Raw genomic sequence first — 15,677 nt, forward strand, 5'->3', positions numbered from 1 at the left:
ATCTGGGTGGAGAGCAGAGTGAGCGAGGATGTCTGGCTTATGGAATGGGCACAGTTAGAAGGTTGGGAAATGGATAGGAAATTAAAGTAATGTGGGTCTCCTATTAATTTTGGGAGTTTGCTAGAGAAAGGGAGAAGTAGATAAGAGAGGATAATAAATCAAAAGAAACAGGTGTTTATGTTTTAAGGTGCAGGGGAAGTTGCTATTGGAGGGAAGTCCTGTTCCCAGTGTGGGAGAAGAGCACAGGAAATCCTTCAGAAAGACAAATTCCTTTTCCAGAGAGCAACATCAAAGTGGAAAAGAAAATCCTGGAGCTGTCCTTTTAAACTCACCTTTTCCCTTAGCTACTTGAAACATGATATAATTACTTAGCACATAAAGTACTTTTCACAGTTGTTTAACTGTTCTGAGAATTAAATCTTTCATTGGTATGATAAAATAAAAATAAAATGTTTAAGATATATATTAAGATATAATACCTTAAAAGTAGATCTGTCTGGGGTTTTTCACTTTTTTTTTTTTTTTTTTGAAACGGTGTCTTGCTCTGTCATCCAGCCTGGAGTGCAGTGGCATAATCTTGGCTTACTGTAACCTCCATCTCCTGGGTTCAAGTGATTCTCCTGCCTCAGCCTCTTGAGTAGCTGGGACTACAGCTGTGTGCTACCACGCCTCGATAATTTTTGTATAGTAGAGACAGGGCTTTGCCATGTTGTTCAGGCTGGTCTCAAACTCCTGATCTTGTGATCCATTTGCCTCTACCTCCCAAAGTGCTGAGATTACAGGTGTGAGCCGCTGCACTTGACCTTGTTTCACTTTTTTATTGTTCAAAGAATACACTAACAGTGTAAAATATAAAAGTCTTGCATTTTTATATATTTATACCATATAGGCATTAATCAGGCTGAGCTATATCTATTTATTATAGTAGAATAATTTAAGTATTCAATTTATTAGAAAGCTTAGATTTTGCTTTGATTTTAGTTTTGTATGAGAATGTGTGACTGGCTTTTTTTCTGTCTTCCTCTGAGTGATCCATTAGTAGCTAGAGTTGATTTTTGTGCTCTGGACTATGAATACATTTTTTATATTGCTAGTGTTACTGTCAACACCTTCATTCTGATGCATTAGATGTAGAATTTGAATTTTCTAGTTTTTGTTAAAAAATCAAATTTTTCCCAAATATATTCTTTATTTTCCCAGGAGTATGTTAACATTTACTATAGGAATACATAATTCAAGTAGAGATTTATTTACAAAAACTAGCAATGATATTTTTCTCTTGTATTCCTTCTTAATATTTAACTTTTTCAACATTTAGTTTTTGTGATGCTTTCTTGCTTTCTCAATTTATTTTATACCTCTTTTGTGTCTGATTCTTTAAGTCACAAGCTGAACGGTAGGGCTGTGGGTGTTCACTATTTGTAAGTTCATTTGAGTGATTGCATGGATGAAGGCTTTGGAACATTCTTCCTTTAGTGACTCATGCATCATTGTGAAACACTCTATGTGTATCCATTTGAAAAATACCTTTAAAAATTATGTCTTATTTGGTTTATCAAGTTTTAGATTCTATTATTTATTTTGTGATTATATCATAAGTTTTCGATGTTGACTAGGAATTATTTTTAGCTTCCTTTTTAAAGTGCTACAGGTTTAAGGTAGTAGGAAAAAGTCATAAGTATGTTCATTCTGGTTTCTAGAATGTGCTTATAAATTTTCTTTAATAAGTGAGGTATATAATATTAACATTCAGTGAAATCACAATCATGAAACAAGTTGAGCGTCCTGTTTCCCTTTGAATTTAAATCCCTTTACCTAGGGATTTTTAGTGCTACTATTCAAAAGCTTCATTCAATGGAAGATTTCAGTTGTGTCAGCAAGCTAATTTTTCCCATTCATTTCTAGGTATATGGTCATTACTGTTTGATGGTTTAAAAGAAAAATCTTTTATCCTAAGAATATTATGTTATTATTACTCTTGTGTGGTAATTGAATTGATAACAATTTCTTTGCAATTCTAATTTTATAGATTTTTGTAATCTCTGTTATTTTTTTCCTTTTTCCTCTTTTCTCTTTTTTTGTCTTCTTTTCATCTTGTTCATGGGTCTTTATTGTAATTTTACGTAAGGTACAGAGAAGGGAAATGTGTTTGTTAATGGGGTACTTTGTGGTGTGATTAGTTGGGATAATTCTCATTAAGTAAGCATGTAATTTCAGCTGTCATATATAGTTTTATTTTAGGCAATTTCATGTTTTTTCATGTGGGTTAGAAACCTGCCCATTTTCTTTTCTTTTTTATAGACAGGGTCTTGCTCTGTCACATAGGCTAGAGTGCAGTGGCATGATCATAGCTCACTGCAGCCTTCAACTCGTGGGTTCAAGTGATCCTCCTGCCTCAGCCTCTTGAGTAGCTAGCTGGTGGTGCACACCACCATGCCTGACTCCTGTCCATTTCATACTACACAATGATCTTGGAGGGAAACTGAGCTGAACATTCTGATATATTAGGCTTCTCATTTGGCTGTAGTTTTTCAAAAGTGAGTGAATATGTCAGATAAACTTACCTAAATGAAAAAGAGTTATGAGAGTTGTTTACATAAAAAATTAATACTTTGATTAATTTTTTATCAAATTCTCTTTGTCTTTCTCCAGAGTATATAAATATCTGGAAGTGGCCCGGCATGGTGGCTCATGCCTGTAATCCCAGCACTTTGGGAGGCCGAGGTGGGTGGATCACGAGGTCAGGTGTACCAGCCTGGCCAACATAGTGAAACCCTGTCTATACTAAAAATACAAAAAGTTAGCTGTGCGTGGTGGTGGGCACCTGTAATCCCAGCTACTTGGGAGGCTGAGGCAGGAGAATTGCTTGAAACCGGGAGGCTGAGGTTGCAGTGAGCCGAGATTGCGCCACTGCACTCCAGCCTGGGTGACAGTGAGACTCTGTCTCAAAAAAAAAAAGAAAAATGAAAGTATCTACTCAAAATATTAACTGATAATTCTACATGGTAAAATATGAGCCCTTGTTTTCTGAATATTTTAAGTGTTTTAAAAATATTAAGTATTTATTACTCATAAAAAACAAAGCCATAAAAGTATTTATAGCATTTTCCTCAAAGTTTGCATTTGGGGAGTGAAACTATATTCAGAGTGTTTTTTTTGAGAAGTTGACATTTATTTCTTTTAAAAGTGAATGTAAACTTCCGGTCATGAGTAAATCTATTACAGTCAACTTCTCCCACAACCAAGAATTCTAGACAAAATATAAAAAGCAAACCACCTGGGGACTCTGAAAAGTAAATAATAATAGGCCAATTGAGAGGGAAGTTGGAATATGAAGAATCATTGACACAGTGGCAGGAAGTTTCCTGGTTTTCTGTTTGTGTTTTTTTCTTCCTTAACTCCTAGCTTTGACTCTAGGGTTGGCCACATTCAGGGATAGTGTAGCAGGTGTGGATGGCAAAAACTCACAAAGCCAGCCTATCTTTTTGATCAGAGAAGTGGAAGAAAGACTGGAAGATTGTGAGGGGATTTTTTTTGTTTGTTTTCTTTTCTGACCCTGCCTCTAGAACAGCCCCAGTGGAAAAACTATGCTGTAGTCGTGTAAGCGCAGCAGTTTGTGCCCATTTGTTTGGATAGATCAACAGATAAAAGAAACCTCTGTTTGTTCAAAGAATACACAAGGAACATTTTCTATACTTTTGTTTTCCATGTCTTTTTGCTTGCTATTACACTTTGCTTTGAGAGTTGGCCCAGTCACGTGGAACTGTAGAGTAGTACAGTGAGGTTCCTTCCTTATTTTGGCCAGTGGGACTGAGAAAGAAGCTCTCAGAGCCAGAGAGTAGGCAGGGAAATCCAGAAATGGAAAGAGTGGGAGAAGAGGATTGTTAGTTTTGTGTATGAACCAATACAAGTTCCAGCCTTTCTCCAAGGTGGACATGGTAGAACATACCCCACCAAATCATAGTCTCATAGAAGGCTTAGGTAACTGAACTATGGTGTAAACTATTACCGAGGTCCCAGACTGCCTCTAAGTGTTACATGTGAGGGCCATACTCAAATGACGTGGTAAAGACTTGGAACTTCGTACCGACACCAGAGCCACTGTCCATAGAAGGAGAGATGGAACTTGCAGGCTGATTTCAATGTAGTTTATTGTCCACTGAGATAAACAAATATGCATCACCATTTTTCAGAACCTGACAATATCATTGTACTGATTATGATAACAATTTTTCTGATCATAGAAAATTAAACTAGAGATTGGTAACACATTTTTTGGGAAATTTGCAAACATATAGAAATTAACCCGCTTTTAAATAATCCAGGGGTAAAAGAAAAAAATCTTAAGGGAAATTAGAAAATATTTTAAATTGAATTAAAATGACAATATACCAGAATGTGTGGGATGTAGCTAAAGTAGGCTTCATTGGGAAATTTATAGCATGAAATACTTATTTTAGAAAAGGAGAGGGGGTTTCTATTTCTAGAATGGTAGCATGAGGGGCTCCACAGATGTGCTCCCTAGCAAAACAAGCATAATTGGTAACTGGTAATTAAAAGTCTCTGGAAATTGTCCTGAAGGCACAGAACAAATGAAGACATTTATTCAAGAAAATCAACTACAGCTTGGTAAGAACAGCAAGAGTTTTTGGCACTGGAACCATGACTTGCTTTCACTTTTCTCGTGTTCCTCCTCCAGCTCACCTTCCCAGAAATTCCATTCCCAGTGGTCGGGGCAAAGAAGATGAAGTTTCTCTCCCCTCAGCTCCCAATCAAGGGATACAGTGTCGTATTGGGAGGGGCATGCTGCCAGCATTTCTTATCCCCTTGAAGTCTGAGTGGAGGTGAGTGCAGTTTAGTGGTTGGGGGAAAGGGCTTTCCTCCTTCACTCAGCCAAGACTAATAGGGCAGAAGCTCTACCCCAGACACAGTACTGTGGCCTTGATTGTCCTTACCCCCACTTGTTCATAGGATAGAGATTTCATTCCAAGAGACCCAAGGCAGGAACAAGAAAGTGAATGCCTCTGGACAGTGCCCAGTGAAGTAGCTCAGAGATTTTTGCACAGCTGGAGAGGCAATCTGAGGACCAGTGAGATAAGAAGCTCTCCTCAAAGAAATGGACTAATGGAAATAGCGTGGGGAAGTTCAAGTCTAAGGATGTGCTAGAAAACAATGGAGATTTTAGTGGTAAACAGATAAGAGGAGTCTGGTAGTTCCTATTAATCAACAGCAATAAACTAAACCACAGGCTAGTAGTTCACCCTCAAGAACCAGGGACAGAGACAGTTAAGAATAGTCTTCTGGAGTCAGAACAATCCTCAGAGACTACCTCAGTATCTACCCCTGCCTGAATTTAGTTGGATCAGACTATGGAGCAATTTATGATCCAGGGTGTTGTTGAAAATAATAGAACAAAGAGCCAGCAATTAGTAGACATAATGGGTGGCTGTGATATCAAATTAGATATACCGTTTAACAAAAAGATAAGGGGAAAAAACAGTTAGAGGAGCCTTGCCAAATCCACTGCCATCCCAGGTGACTGTGTGCATGCCTAAGGCTGTATACTCTGAGGTGTGACTCCAGGATCTTCACACACTGGGGGAAATATACTTTTTATAAAATAGTCTAGCCAAGCCAGTAATCAAATAAACAACTGAAAACAACTACAATTATTCATGGACAGAGGAGAGGGAAATCAGTGTCCAAAGTCACCACAATGTATTACTGAAAATGTCCAGTTTTCAGGAAAAAAGGTTACAAGACATGCAAAGAAACAGGAAAGTGTGGCCCCTACACAGATAAAAATTATTGAACAGAAACAGCCTGTGAGAGGGCCGAGAGACCAGATTTAACAGACAGACCAAAATCGCCATTATAAATATGTTCATAGAACTAAAGGAAACGATGTTTAAAGAAGTAAAAAACGTTGTGATGACCATGTCTCATCAAATATAGACTATCATAAAGAGATTTAAATTATAAAGAGAACCAGAGCTGGGCACAGTGGCATGCACGTATAGTTCCAGCTCCTCAGGAGGCAGAGGAGGAAGGATTGCTGAATGAATCTAGGAGTTCGAGGCTGTAGTGTGCTATAATCATATCTGCAATAGCCACTGTATTCCGGCCTGGATAACATACTGAGACCCCCCATCTCCAAAAACAAAAAGCGAAAAAAAGCAGATGAGATCATAGTGTTAATCAATATAATAACTGAAGTGAAAAATTCATGTTAGGGGCTCAACAATAGATTTGAACTGGCAGAAGAATTAGTGAACTTGAAGATAGATTGATAGAGATTATGCAGGCCAAAGAACAAAGAGAAAAAAGAATACAGAAAAATGAACATTGCCTCAGGAAATGTGGAATACCATTAAGTGCACCAACATATGTGTAATGGGGGTACCAGAACAAGAAGAGACAAAGGAGCAGAAAATATATTTGAAGTTCTATTGGTTCAAAAATTTCTAATTTGATGAGAAACATCAGTCTACACATACAAAAAGCTCAAAGCACTTCAAGTTTAGATTAGATACAAAGAGTCACACCTAGACACAGTACTAAAAATGCTAAAAAAACAAAGAAAGTCTTGAAAGCACCAAGAGAGAAAAGAAGAAAGTCCTAAATCATGAATCTGAGCCCCCATCTAAAGAAACTGGCAAAAGAACAAGTTAAACCCAAAGTAAGCAGGTGAAGGAAACAGTGAAGATTAAAGTAGAAATCAATGTGCCTTGCATGGTGGCCTGTAATCCCAGCACTTTGGGAGGCTGAGGTGGGCAGATCACGAGGTCAGGAGTTCAAGACCAACCTGGCCAATATGCTGAAACCCTGTCTTTACTAAAAATGTAAAAATCAGTCAGCCATGTTGGCATGTGCCTGTAGTTCCAGCTATTCAGGAGACTGGGGCAGGAGAATTACTGAATCCAGGTTGCAATAAGCCAAGATCCTGCTACTGCACTCCAGCCTGGGCAACAGAGTGAGACTCTGTCTCAAAGAAAAGAAAAATCAATGAAACAACACAAAAAAACAATAGAGAAAGTCAGTGAAACCAAAAGTTGGATTTTTAAGTGATAAATGAAATCAATGAACTTTAGCCAGACTGACAAAGAATGAAAAGAAGAATGGGTTTGTTAATATCAAGAATGAAAGAGAAGATATCATTACAGACACTATAGATATTCAAAGTATAATAAGAGATTACTGCAAGCAACTCTATGGGCATAAATTTGACAATGTAGATGAAAGGGCCAAAGTTCTTGAGCAAAACTACCAAAATTCACATTGGTAAGAAAAAAGAATAGAAGAAATAAGAAATAGATGAACTGAATAGTTCTATAGCTATTAAACAAATATAATTTGTATTTTAAAACCTCCCAACAGGCTGTGCACAGTGGCTCACGTCTGTAATCCTAGCACTTTGGGAGGCCAAGGTGGGCAGATGAGCTGAGGTCAGGAGTTTGAGACCATCCTGGCCAACATGGCAAAACCTTGTACCTACTAAAAATACAAAAATTAGCCAGGCGTGGTGGCATGTGCCTGTAGTCCCAGCTACATGGGAGGCTGAGGCAAATTGTTTGAACCCAGGAGGCAGAGGTTGCCCTGAGCTGAGATTGCTCCACTGCACTCCAGCCTAGGTGACAGAGTAAAACTGCATCTCAAAAACAAAAAACAAAACCTCCCAACAAAGAAAACTTTGGGCCTGCATGGTTTCACTGCCAAATTTAATCTAACAAGTAAGGGAAAAACAACACCAATTCTATACCATCTCCAGCAGAAAAGAGAACACTTTCCAATTTGTGTTGCGAGGCCAGTTTCATTTAAGGGAGATATTTGCAGATCACATATCTGGCAAATACCTTTATCTAGAATATATAAAGATTCTTAAACCTCAACAATAAGAAAATAATGTAATTAAAATATAAGGCAAAAGATACTGTGAGGAGATACCACTCCACACCTATTATCATGGTGAAAACAAGCAAAGACCTGACAATGCAAAATGCTGGAAGAATGAGGAGCAACTGGAACCCTCACCTCTTACTCAAAATATTAGTTGGAAAACAGTTGATACTTAAAACATGTTTATCACATGACCCAGTAATCTCATTCCTAAGTATTTACTGAAGTGTGATGAAAGTCTATGTTCACACAAAAACCTTATATGTGAGTATTTATAATAGCTCTCTCACTCTTTTTTGGTAATTGTTCAAACTTGCAAATAGTACTAAATACCTCTTAACTGGAGATGGCATAAACAAATTATATGCACATCTATACAATGGAATACATTTTAGGCATGAAAAGGACTCAATTATCAAATCACATAATAAGGTGGATGAATTTCAAATATATTTTATTGAAAGAAGCCACACTCAGCACTTTGGGAGGCTGAGGTGGGTGGATCATGAGGTCAAGAGATCGAGACCATCCTGGTCAACATGGTGAAACCCCGTCTCTACTAAAAAAAAAAAAAATTAGCTGGGCATGGTGGCGTGTACTTGTAATCCCAGCTACTCAGGAGGCTGAGGCAGGAGAATTGTCTGAACCTGGGAGGCGGAGGTTACAGTGAGCCGAGATCGCACCATTGCACTCCAGCCTGGGTATCAAGAGTGAAACTCCGTCTCGAAAAAAAAAAAAAAAGCCACACTGAAAAGTCTATTTTTTTTATCGCATTTATATAGTGTGGCGGAAATGCTAAAACTATAAGGATGGAGAACAGATTAGTAGTTTCTAGGTGTTGAGCTAGAATTTGGCTACAAGGATCTAAATAGCACTAGGGTTTTTAAATTTTATTTTATTGTACTGTTTTTTAAGTTTCCAGGGTACAAGTGCAGGATGTGCAAGTTTGTTATATATGTGTGCCATGGTGGTTTGCTGCACTTATCAACCCATCACCTAGATATTAAGCCCAGTGTGCGTTAGTTCTTTTTCCTAATGCTCTCATCCCAGTCCTTTACCCTCCCCCAACAGGCCCCAGTGTGTGTTGTTCCCTTCCCTGTGTTCATGTGTTCTCACTGTTCAACTCCCACTTAAAAGTGCCAGCATTTGGTGCTTGGTTTTCTGTTCCTGCATTAATTTGCTAAGGATAATAGCTTCCAGTTTTCTCCCTATCCCTGCAAAGGATATGATCTTATTCCTTTTTATAGTTGCATAGTATTCTATGATGTATATGTACTACATTTTCTTTATCCCCAGTCTATCATTGATGGTCATATCTTTGCTATTGTGAATAAGCACTAGGGACTTTTTTTTAGGTTTGATGGAACTATTTTGTTTTTTTTTTTTTAATTTTTAATTATGGATACATATTGGTTTATATTTATGGGGATGTGTGATGTTTTGATACAAGCATACAATGTGTTTAATCAAATCAGAGTAATTCTATGTCATTTCCCTCCAACATTTACTATTTCTCTGTATTAGGAACATTTCAATGCCATTTTTAGTTATTTTGAAATATACAGTAAATTATTGTTAACTATAGTTACCCTTCTATGCTACTGAACACTAAATTTTATTCCTTCTATCTAGCTATATTTTTGTACCCATTTATTAGTCCCTGCTTAACCCTCACTCCCCAATATGCTTCCCAGCCTCTGGTAACCATCATTCTAATTTATACCTCCATGAGTTCATTTTTTTTATGGCTAGCACATTATCACATATGAGTGAGAACATGTGATATTTGTCTTTCTGTGCTTACCTTATTTCATTTAACATAGTGTCTTCCAGTTCCATTCATGTTGTTGCAAATGACAGGATTTCATTCTTTTTTATGGCTAAATAATATTCACCTGTGTATATATACCACATTTTCCTTATCCATTTATCCTTTGATGGGCAGCTTGATTGATTCCATGTCTTGGCTACTGTGAATAGTGCTGCAATAAACATAGGAGTTTACAATAAATGCAATAATCTGTCCCATGTTTATTACAGCAGTATTAGATATGTCTTCCATATACAGATTCCTTTCTTTCGGATATAGACCCAGCATTGGGATTGATGGATCTTATGGTAGTTCTATTTTTAGTTTTTTAAGAAAAACTGCCATACTGTTCTCTATCGTGGCTGTGGTAATTTACATTCTCACCACCAGTGTCTAAGGGCTCCCCTTTCTCTACATCCTCATCAGTGTTCTTTATTGCCTGTCATTTTGATACAAGCCATTTTAACTGATGAGATGGTACCTCATTGTGGTTTTGACTTGCATTTCTTCGATGATTAGTGATTTGAGTATTTTTTTCATATACCTGTGAGCCATTTGTATGTCTTCTTCTGAGAAATGTCTATTGAGATCTTCTACCCATTTAAAAATGAAGGTTTTTTTTCTCCCTATTAAGTTGTGTGAACTCTTTATGTATTTTGGTCATTAATCCCATGTCACATGCTTAGTTTGCAAATATCTCCCATTTTGTGGGTTGTCTCTTCATTTTGCTAATTGTTTCCTCTGCTTTGCAGAAGCTTTTTAGTTTGATGTGACCCCATCTGTCCATTTTTGCTTTGGCTGCTTATGCTTTTGAGGTCTTTCTCAGATAATCTTTGCTGAGACCAATGTCCTGGAGTGTTTCTCCTACAGAACTGTTTCATTGTATTTTGCTCATTATACTACCATATTCTTTTGTCAAAGCTCACAGAGCCATAGAATGAATTTAAATTTGAAAAATTTTAAAAAGTTAATATATTCTGCTGTTTCCCATGATGAGTCAGCCATGAGCAACATTTTATTTTTTTGACTCGTGTTTTATTTATTGTTTTGAGGAAAAATAAAGAAATTATTTATGCTCCTGACATGCAAGGATATATTCCACTTATAGCTAATGTTGAGTGAAAGAGCTGAAGCCTATCAGAGCAGTTAATAATTTCTGTTTTTGTTTGTAGAATGTCTCCTTTTAAAAATCAGGATTCACCTAGAGTTACCTGTTTGAAAGAACTAAAAAAAAAAATTTTAGATTGGAGAAATTACTATACTTCACGTATTATTTTTAAAATGGTATGACATTTCTAAAAGTGAATAAAAGGTATGGTTCCAGAACAGAGATCAACTAAAAGAATGGGATATGGATTTATAGCATTTTTCACATAGTCCTGGGATAGTTATAAAACAGACTTGATTGGGGTATAAAGAAATTCTAATTAAATAAGTTTATTTAAATAAAACTAGACAGTAAGATCAAAAGGATCCTTTTCCATGCTTTCACCTGAGTTTAAAATGAAGTACAGACACACTCCTGAATAGCTTTGTGTAAAAGCAGTAATTAAAACCAAGTGCAGACTAAAATAAATAATGATAAAATTTGACAGAACATTCTGTGATGTGCCCAAAGTGATAATGAGGATCAAAGATTCATTATTTAATTTAATGAATTAAAAAGACAAACTAAGTCCAAATAAAAACATACAAGAAAGAATCAAAATTTCCCCCAAAGCATTAGAACTAATCAATGAAACAGAAGCTGGATCTTTGCAAAGAACAATAAAATGGAAAACTTTATGTTGTCTTCAGTGTGATCTAGAAAAAGAGGACAAAAAGCATGTTAAGTGTTGAAAAAAGTAGTATCATAATAGCAGATACAGAGCTCTGACAATTATAGGTAAATATTGTATCTGCTGGTATATAAAATGAATTAGTGTGTAAGGAATGTTACAAATTTCAAGGAAAAGTTGGTAAATATTTTTTCACTACTCACCCTTCCTTTGTCTTGTAGCTGGGTCAAATCTTTTCTAACTTTCTACTGGGTCAAAATTTTCTTCCTCTGTTCTTCCTGTAAGAAACGTGGGAAGCCTGGCTATTGTACTCAGCGTGGCCTTCATTTTGGGGCTGATTGAGACCTGCTTTAACCTTCATTTCAAGGCTTATTGGGGACCGCTGTCATATTGGCATAGGAGACACACAGAGAAGTCCAGCTGAGATTGTTACTGAAATACCAGGGGTTCAGTCTAGGTCCTGCTGCTTGCTGCACAGAAAGCCAATCACTGAAACAACGATTATTGCCAAGGAAGAAGGCTTTGATTGGGTGCTGCAGCCAAGGAGATGGCAGATCAATCTCAGATTAATCTCCCTGAGTGACTAAAATTAGAGGTTTATATGGCAGGGAAGAACTGTAACAATGTGAAAAAACTCAGAACTAAGAATAAAGAAGCAATCATGGAGAATGCAGGGTCCAGCATCTCATTGTCTGGATGTGGTGATTTGGTGAGTTTCAGTTCTTTGATATTTTTTTGAGATGCCTGAGTGTTTTTCCTGAGATGGGAACTTGGATAAAACCAATTCGAGTTTCTGATTTTAAGACCACAAGAGTCCATTTCTGTGTTTATCCAAAGAACTGTCTATAAGACTATTGGGTTGATTTCAAGAATGTGCTGTCCCAGTAGATGAGCTCCCTTGCTAACTGACAGAACGTGAGCTAAATAAAATGGTTGTAGTTTCAAGGCATGAAGTTTGGGGCGATTTTTATGTAGCAAAAAGCTAACTGATATAATAGGTATTGCCAGTTTTCCAGAGTGACTCTGCCAATCTACCTTCTTGGTAGCAGTGTGTGCTAGAGCCCATTACTCTGCCAGTTCTTCAATACCTTGTATTTTCAGGTTTTTTTGGTTTTGTTTGAGACAGTCTCACTCTGTCACCTCTATTTTTGCCTCTATTTTTCAAGATGCAAAAATAGAGGCTGTTTGCCTCTAGTTTTCAAGATGCAGTGTGTATATGGTATTGTTACTCATTTTGTTTTATTTTACTAATAGCTAATATTGTGAGGTTTATTTATTTATTTTTTTGTTTGTTTGTTTGAGACAGAGTCTCACTCTGTTACCCAGACTGGAGGACAGTGGCATGATCTTGGTTTACTGCAACCTCTGCCTCCCAGGTTTAAGTGATTCTCCTGTTTTAGCCTCTTCTGTAGCTGGGACTACAGCCACCCACCACCATGCCTAGCCAATTTTTTTATTTTTGGTAGAGACAGGGTTTCGCCATGTTGGCCAAGTTGGTCTCGAACTTCTGACCTTAGATGATCCATCTGCCTCAGCCTCCCAAAGTGTTGGAATTACAGGTGTGAGCCACCATGCCTGGCCAGGTAATTTTTTTTTTTAATTAAAATATAGCCATTCTTGAGAGTAGTTAGTGACATTGTATTGTGTGGTTTTAGTATGTATTTTCCTGATGACTAATAAAGTTAGATGCATTTTAATATGTTTATTGCCAACTGGGTAGCCTCTCAGAGTAAAGTGTTTACTCAAAGCTTTGTCAGTTTTTCTGTTATCTGCCTTTTTCCTATTCGTACATAAGGCCCTTTTCTCTATTCTGCATGAGAGTCCTTTTGAAATATAGTATTGTACATTTTATGTGGAAAAATGGTTTTAAAGTTCTAAAGTACTGACTTAAAAACAATTTTGGAGCATATTCAGTTCAGCATTAAGTGAATTTATTTTGTTCTATGGAGAGAGTTTTGGCATTTCTGACTGATGCTGTGATCTAAAAACATTTATTTTAGTTGTGTTGCTGGTAATATATTGCTAGACAATGTCCTTCTCTCTAAGATAGTATATCAGATAAAGTGCCTTTTAATTTTTCTGAAAATGTAAACCTTCTGTATTTGATAACCATTAGTTTATAAGAGATTCTTTGCTTATGTCAGTTTGACCAAATGCCAAATAATTTAAAAAACAAGTGGACAGAAAACCCTAACAACTAAACAAACAAGTCTGCTAAAAAAATAAACAAAATAAAATGTCAAAAGCCAGTTTTCATTATAAAGTATTCAGATGTCTGTTTTCATGTCTAGCCTAAGTTATTACATATTTTATTATCGTGATTCTGTTTGCCTCTTAAACAAGAAATGTGCAGACATGTTATTTATTCATGACATTGGAACTTAATTATTTTCAGCTTTGCTTTCTATGTAACATTTTCTTAGACTTCAGTGTTTTATTTAAGTCTTTTTTATTTTCCATTTTGGACATTTATTGTGGTATTCTTTTTCTGAGGTAGTATGAGAGAACAAGAACTTTTCTAAAACAGCAAAAAAAAAAAAAAAAGGAAATGTTAAGACTTTACAGATTGCTTCCAGTTCTGTGGATTACAAAGTGGGAACATTGAACTTCAAAGTACATCTGGCTGCTGTTACAGAATCAGAAAATAGATTGCTTATTTCCCCCAAATGGACTCAAGAACATGTTTTACCGTGAATAATTCCCATTGCATATTAAAAGTGGTTACAAGACAAACTCAATATATTATAAATGAATAACGACAGAATTCATTGTTGTTTATAGTGTTAATTGTTGCTTTAAAAATTAGAATAGACATTTTCTATTTTCTTGTCAACTTGAGAAAGGAAATTTATGATGCCAGAATGAGTCTTTAACTTCTTTATTTAATGGCTTTTGAAGATGAAGAAGATGAAATAGGAGTTACTTCTGCAGAGTTGAAATGCTGCATTGTAATTAGCTGAACCAATATTTTGTACCCTGCTTATAAATGTAGAGCTGAATAAAAATAAATCACAGATGGTTTTCTTGGCTTTGGTTTTAAATTTTAAACGTAATTAGAGCTTGAGCATCATTGAAAATTCCTATTTCCTCTTCCTTTATTTTTTAATTTTAATTTTAATTTTTTACTCTTTTTTTTTAAAATTGTTCTTTAGGTTCTGGGGTACATGTGCAGATCATGCAGGATTGTTGCATAGGTACACACATGGCAATGTGGTTTGCTGCCTCCATCCCCCGTCACCTACATCTGGCATTTCTCCCTGTGTTATCCCTCCCTGACCTCCACACCTCCCCACTGTCCCTCCCTTGGTCCCCCACCAGACCCCAATGTGTGATGATGCTCCCCTCCCTGTATCCATGTGTTCTCCTTGTTTAACACCTGTCTATGAGTGAGAACATGTGGTGTTTGATTTTCTATTCTTGTGTCAGTTTGCTGAGAATGATGGTTTCCAAATTCACACATGTCCCTACAAAGGACACAAATCCATCATTTTTTATGGCTACATAGTATTCCATGGTGTATATGCGCCACATTTCCCTTTTCCAGTCTATCATTGATGGGCGTTTGTGTTGGTTTCACATCTTTGTAATTGTAAACAGTGCAGCTATGAACATATGTGTGCATGTGTCTTTATAATATGAATTAGGGTTTTGTATATTTGCAGAATTGCATGTATCTTTGAAGAACTTACCTTCTATGCTGCTTTATTCAAAACCCTGCAACTTTCCAAAAATAAAGAATTATTACTTAATTATTTATTTTACTTTATATATATTACTATATATATATGTATATATATATGCATAATTTGACTTTTTGTTTTTAGTTTGGATGTCCTTTATTTCTTTCTCTCGTCTGATTGCTCTAGCTAGGACTTTCAGTAATATGTTGAATAACAGTGATGAAAGTGGGCATCTTGTCATGTTTCAAATATTATAGGAAAGGCTTTTAGTTTTTCCTTATTCAGTATACATATGAGCTATGGGTCTGTTGTATATGACTTTTGATGTGCTGAAGTAAGTTTCTTTTTTCTCAGAATTTTCAGGGTTTTTGTCATGAAGGGATGCTGAATTTTATCAAATGCTTTTCAGAATCAATTGAAATGATCATATGGTTTTTGTTCTTCATTGTGTTGTTATGATTGATCACATGGATTGATTTGCATATGTTGAACCATCCTTGCATCCCTGGGATA

General features: G+C 36.3%; 1 protein-coding gene across 35 annotated transcripts in view; it reads left to right on the plus strand.

Annotated features, from left to right (window-relative positions):
* The window catches only part of CEP112 (centrosomal protein 112), a 705,692-nt gene that overhangs the window by 73,130 nt on the left and 616,885 nt on the right, over positions 1 to 15,677 (plus strand). For 2 of the 35 annotated variants that reach the window (XM_054256404.2, XM_078374494.1), the window contains exons 1-2: positions 4,801 to 4,844; positions 12,951 to 13,067. The exons of the other annotated variants lie outside the window; for them this stretch is intronic. In XM_054256404.2, the coding sequence (XP_054112379.1) occupies positions 13,056 to 13,067 (12 nt within the window). In that variant the 5' untranslated portion in view covers positions 4,801 to 4,844; positions 12,951 to 13,055. Of the gene's footprint in view, positions 1 to 4,800; positions 4,845 to 12,950; positions 13,068 to 15,677 lie in introns of those variants that run through there. 35 annotated transcript variants of the gene reach the window in all.

This window comes from Callithrix jacchus, chromosome 5 (genome assembly GCF_049354715.1).
Source record: "Callithrix jacchus isolate 240 chromosome 5, calJac240_pri, whole genome shotgun sequence".
NCBI lineage: Eukaryota > Metazoa > Chordata > Mammalia > Primates > Cebidae > Callithrix > Callithrix jacchus.